Genomic DNA, 6015 nt, shown 5'->3' on the forward strand with positions numbered 1-6015 from the left:
TTATGTTCCTCAATAGGAAAATGTATAGAAATTTTTATGGTCAATATTATTGATACCAAGATTCGACATTAATGGGGTTTTGTAATTTTGATCCTTTTCCTACTATTTTATACTAAAATAGGGTTTCTTTCTCTATACATCCAAGGCCTTAATTAGTTGTTTAATTTTTTAGGTTATGAGACAACATTTTGTAATGTGTAATTCATTCAAACTGAATTGCTATATGATTCCATGTATTTAATTTGTGTAATATATCAAATGTGATCGAGTCTAGTGAAATGGAATAGTCCTATGCAATGTAGTGAAACATAATACCGGTTCAAATGGAAGAGATGTCCACATTTAGTGTCTGAGAAATCCTCGAACATAATATAGAGGGATGCTTGTGGATTATCTAAAAAAAATGTATTTTTTGTCTCATTTCCATTATACGTTTTCATAATATATGGTGATCATAGACTTGAATTGAATGAATAGCTCTATAGTTCATATATCTCAAGAAATCATTCTCTATTCAGCTATGGGACCATTTAGAGGAATAACTGAAGATTTCAAAGGAAGACTTGAATTTTATAAACAAGATTGGATTTGTGCAATTTGTACTGGTGTTAGAATATTGGCCCCAACTTTCTACATATTCTTTGCTTCTGCACTTCCTGTTATTGCTTTTGGAGAACAACTTAATAGAGAAACAGGTAAATGACCAAAACCTTTCAAATATAGTTTCAAAATTCAAATATTTATGTTATTTGATCTATGGATTTTTTACACTGTAATTAGTCATAGTCGTCTTATCATTAAAAACGTTTAACTTTAATCGTAAATACTTCATATGATTGGTTTTGTGAGAGTTAACTTAAAATCAGAAATCTGGAGCATCATGCCACGATGGAGAAGCATCGCGCCACGATGGTTGAAGCAAGATTCCTGGGAAGCTACTGGAAAAATCGTGCCACGATGAAGCAGGGTCTCGCGCTGAAGATAAAAATAAAACGTATTTTCAGTTAGATTTGTTTCAGTTTTATAAGGGTTTACTTTCCACTATAAATACAGCCTTGTATCAGATGATAAAAGTGTGTAGAAAAACAAGGTTTAGACCAACAAACAAACTAGGGTTTATAGAGAATCTCTCTTGGCAACAACTTTAGGGTTGGGATTGTTTTGATTCACCTTGAACAAAACACTATTAGGATTGAGTCTCTTGGTCACGGGAAGAGGCTGGGACTTGGGTAGAATTAGGTTTGAAGACTGATTCTTGAAACTCATTATCTCTTTGTAAAGAAACTCATTCGTGGATCGGAGAGCTGCTCTCTCCCCCAGACTAGGTCATCATTAGACCGAACTGGGTAAACAAATATCTTGTGTTCTTTCTCTCTCTCTCTCTCTCCTTTATCTCTTGTTGTTTTTGTTTGGATTATTTGCTACCCGCTTGATTTGATTACTTGGTATTAATTTGCTCCACTCATCAAGTTTTTATTGGTGTGGTTTTTCTCAACGAATTCACAACAGGTTTTGATTTGTCGACTGTGTAAAAATTTAGCACTGACATTGTTATAGTGTATCAAAATTAAACTCTTTGATCTATAAGGGAGCATTTGGTGATGTGTTTTACAGGTGGAATCTTGAGCACAGTTGAAACATTGACATCCACAGCTATATGTGGAATTATCCACTCAATATTTGGTGGTCAACCTTTGTTGATTGTAGGAATTGCTGAACCAACTGTTATCATGTACACCATTCTATACAGTTTTTGCACAAAAAGACCAGAATTAGGTGCCAAGCTGTTTTTGGCTTGGGCTGGTTGGTAAGTATATTTGGCAGTTAACCTTCTAACTACATTTTAGCTTTCCCTTTAGTCCACTATTGAGGTTCTATTTGGATAAACGACTTATTCAAGCGCTTATCGTATAAGTGCTTATGTATAAGTTCTTTCTATGGTAAAAGATAAAATAACGTCTAATGTTTTCATAAGCTCTCCCAAAGTGTAATGCTAATGTTTAACTTATATATATTTGTTGCAGGGTTTGTGTTTGGACATCATTGTTGCTGATGCTGCTTGCAATTTTCAATGCATGTTCAATTATCACTAGGTTTACTAGGGTTGCAGAGGAATTATTTGCCATGTTAATTACTGTTCTTTTCATGCAACAGGCTATAGAGGTATAGATATGGATATAGATATAGCCAAATCTTCCTAGCAAAATGGAAAGTAAATTTTGCTTTGCCGAGTATTTTAACTTCATAATTGTTTTGATCAATAGGGAATCCTAAGTGAGTTCAAGATACCGAAGGCTGAAAATCCCTTGTTAGAGGAATATAAATTTCATTGGTGCTATACAAATGGATTACTTGCAATCATTTTCTCTTTTGGGTTACTTTTCACTGCCATGGTAAGTAGAAGTGCAAGAAAATGGCGATATTTAACAGGTAAATGACTCCGAAGTCTAAATGCTTACTACTATATCAATGTTATAAATTTTGAAATGCATGTGAAATCGCACCTACAACGTCAATGTTTTTTTAGTTTCCGCATTGTTTGTCCACAAATTTCTTCAATCAATGTACTGTATAATACAAGACCATGCAATCAATGTTTTCATGTTAGACTTATCTTCTCCTGTCTCCCTTTGGCATTCAATCAGGGTGCATACGAGGTGTCATCGCAGATTATGGTGTTCCAATTATGGTAGTATGTTGGACTGCACTATCTTATACCATACCGAGCAAAGTTCCATCTGGTGTTCCTAGAAGGTTGCTTTGTCCACTTCCTTGGGAACCTGAATCTCTCTACCACTGGACTGTAGTTAAGGTACTGTTAAAGAAATGACTAATTTGATGTTATGCAAGTCCTAAAATCCATCTAAAGTGATTGACTGCAAACTGCAGGATATGGGAAAGATACCCTTGCCATACATCTTTGGGGCATTTATTCCAGCAGTTATGATAGCAGGTTTATACTTTTTTGATCATAGTGTAGCTTCCAAGATGGCTCAACAGAAGGAATTCAACCTTCAAAAACCATCTGCTTACCACTATGATGTTTTTCTTCTTGGAATAATGGTACACTATTGTGTTGTGAGACTTGTTTTATGTAAATTCAATGTCATAAAGTTTCCTAACATGTATATCCTTTTGATTCTTTAGACTCTTATTTGCGGCATTCTTGGTCTCCCTCCAGTAAATGGAGTCCTTCCTCAGTCCCCTATGCATACTAAGAGTTTAGCGACTCTTAGAAGGCAGGTATAAGCACCGTATTATATGACATAATTGTTTATGTATAACCTATTTCTATAACATAAGTCATTTTTTATATAAACTTTAAGTTGTTTTCGTAAGCTATACTAAAGAGCTTATGGAATAGTCTAAAAACAACTTATGAACATGTCATAAGTTGTTTCCACTTTCCATAAGTTCTCTCAAATTGTCTCACAAGTGATTACCCTGGTAGATAAACTCAAGTACGCCTTAAGTCTAAGGTATCAATTCAAATAGATTCTTACATTACTTTGTGAAATTTACAGTTGATCCGAAGGAAGTTGGTTAAGAGTGCCAAGGAATGCATTAAGCAACAAGGAAGCAACTCTGAATTATACGGAAAAATGCGAGCCGTGTTTATAGAAATGGATGCCGCACCTACCGTAAGTATTGTTGGCTTGATAAAATTTGTGTCTATGTGTATACATGTCCAATAGTGAACATTTTTATTATTTGGTCTTAGGTTAAAGAGTTGGAGACTTTGAAGGAGGCTGTAATGAAAACTAACGAAAAAAATGGTACAAACGAAAAATTCGATCCTATTAAACATATAGATGCCTATTTTCCTGTTAGAGTTAATGAGCAAAGAATGAGCAACTTGTTGCAGTCTCTCCTTATCGCTTTATCACTTTTAGCCGTTCCTATCATCAAAAGGATACCTACCTCCGTTCTTTGGGGATATTTTGCTTATATGGCAATTGATAGTCTCCCAGGGAACCAATTTTGGGAAAGGATATTGCTTCTTTTCATCAGCCCCAGAAGGCACTACAAGTAAGTATCTTTACCAGTAATCTTTGTTTTGAAATTGATAGATAACTTGATGTTTGTGGCATAATGACTTTCAAAGTTTTTTTCTTCCATATTTGTAGAATTAATAATCTATCTATAGAGTACACAATTTTATTAGTCAATTTTGTGCTAATATCTGTCTTTTCGCGCAGAATTTTGGAAGGCTCTCATGCCTCATTTGTAGAGTCAGTACCATACAAGACAATAGCTACATTTACAGTTTTACAGTTTCTATATTTTGCAATCTGTTATGGATTGACATGGATACCTATTGGTGGAATATTGTTTCCATTACCTTTCTTCCTTCTCATAGCTATAAGAGAGAGATTGCTTCCAAAGTTATTCGATGCAAACTATCTTCAAGAATTAGATGCTTCTGAATATGAGGAAATTATTGGTGCTCCACATAATATACCACTAATGGTAAAATTTTATCATCCATTTATTAATTTCAGTATGTTTTTTATTCCTATAAATCTGATAAAATATTACTCATTTTTAGTCCTTAGAGTTAACAAAAAAAAGTGTGTTTTTAGTCCCTCGTCGGAGCCTAAAAGCATATATATATATAACCTTCACTTATTTCTTGAAAATGTTTGATCAGGAAAAAGATGTGCGTACTAGTACCGATAATGATACCTCAGAAGAAGATTATTATGATGCAGAGTTATTGGATGAGATGACAACTAATAGGGGAGAATTGAAATGCAGAACAGTAAACCAAAATGATAGTAGAAGCTAAGCTCGAATCGTAGTAGCTTAACTTATGGCTTCAATGAAGACAGACATATTCAGGTAAAACACAAATAAGAAAACTCTTTGAAGGTTTCGATATGAGTAACTCACCGATTATAACTAATTCTAAAATTGCACATATGATTGATCGTGATTTGTTAATAATGTAGAATGTTTTACACACACTTTGATAGTGTATTGAAACTAAACTCTTTATTTTATGTTTATGGCTTGGACTTGTATAGGTTTACCCTGAAGAATCTACCGGGATATGAGGAGGTAGTCTCTCTCCATTGGCTTTATGTTAGAATGTAAAAAAAAAGGTTTGATATGTGAGAAGGATCCCCTCAAATGTTATGTTCAAGATTCTGGTAATATCAGCTAAGGTTGAATCAATCGATGTTGTGTGAACGAAGAAAAAGAAGATGAAGAATCGATTTGATCGGGGGGAAATAAGAAATCATTTGAACTTTGAGATAACATACTTCAATATTACTAGGAAAAATGCATTAAAACTTGAGTTCAATGAGTTATTTTCCTTCATTAGGTGGCTACAGAATTTAAGAAAAAGAGTGGAGAAGAGATTAATATGATATATTAGAAACAAGGCTTAATACATGCTTTGGTCCCTTAACTTATTTTCGGATTTCATTTTGGTCCCCTAACTATAAAGTGTCTCAATTTGGTCCCTTATGTCTTCTGTCGTTACCTCTTTTGATCCTCTCCGTTACATTTTAACTGTTTGATCTATTTTTCAAATAGAAACTGTTGGATCATGTAGGTTTATTGTAGCCTACGGTGAATGATTAACACCTGATTTTTTTGAAGCCAAAAATATATAAAAATTCATATTTGTTTATAAAATATGAAGAAAAAAATATTTCAGATTTATTTTTCAAAATTAAAAAAATTGCAAAAGAAAAAATTTTTACGAAATTTTTAAAAAATGTCAGATATTTTTTTTTGAAAAAAAAAGGTTTTTTTTAATTTTTTCCTACAAAATTCTGGAAATTATTTTAATTTTTAAAAATCTGGAAAAATATATAAAAAATTCAGATTTTAAAATTAGAAGAAAAAAAAATATTCCAGAATTTTTATAAAATCTTTTCCAAGATTTACAAATTTGAAAAAAATTTATTTTTTTACGAAATTTCAAAAAAAGGTCAGATTTCCGAAAAAAAAAGTTTTTTAAAATTTTTTCAACAAAATTCTGGGAAATATTTTAATTTTTAA

General features: G+C 32.7%; 1 protein-coding gene across 1 annotated transcript; it reads left to right on the top strand.

The window, feature by feature from the left end:
* The first annotated feature begins 529 nt into the window (after positions 1–529).
* Positions 530–4789, top strand: LOC11430590 (probable boron transporter 7). The gene is made up of 11 exons (XM_039830920.1): positions 530–695; positions 1615–1807; positions 2025–2163; positions 2265–2430; positions 2646–2812; positions 2890–3063; positions 3148–3243; positions 3525–3650; positions 3722–4029; positions 4200–4470; positions 4652–4789. Exons 2-11 carry the CDS (start codon positions 1731–1733, stop codon positions 4787–4789), a joined length of 1662 nt encoding a protein of 553 aa, XP_039686854.1. The 5' UTR covers positions 530–695; positions 1615–1730.
* Positions 4790–6015: the final 1226 nt, after the last annotated feature.

The sequence above is a fragment of the Medicago truncatula genome, chromosome 1 (genome assembly GCF_003473485.1).
Source record: "Medicago truncatula cultivar Jemalong A17 chromosome 1, MtrunA17r5.0-ANR, whole genome shotgun sequence".
NCBI lineage: Eukaryota > Viridiplantae > Streptophyta > Magnoliopsida > Fabales > Fabaceae > Medicago > Medicago truncatula.

Bases quoted from the DNA above. Each gene is read 5' to 3' on its own strand.
- LOC11430590 (XM_039830920.1), top strand. From the start codon at position 1,731: ATGTACACCATTCTATACAGTTTTTGCACAAAAAGACCAGAATTAGGT. The intron at 2,431-2,645 runs GTAAATGACTCC...GCATTCAATCAG, and splicing joins AAAATGGCGATATTTAACAG to GGTGCATACGAGGTGTCATC. The intron at 4,471-4,651 runs GTAAAATTTTAT...ATGTTTGATCAG, and splicing joins CACATAATATACCACTAATG to GAAAAAGATGTGCGTACTAG.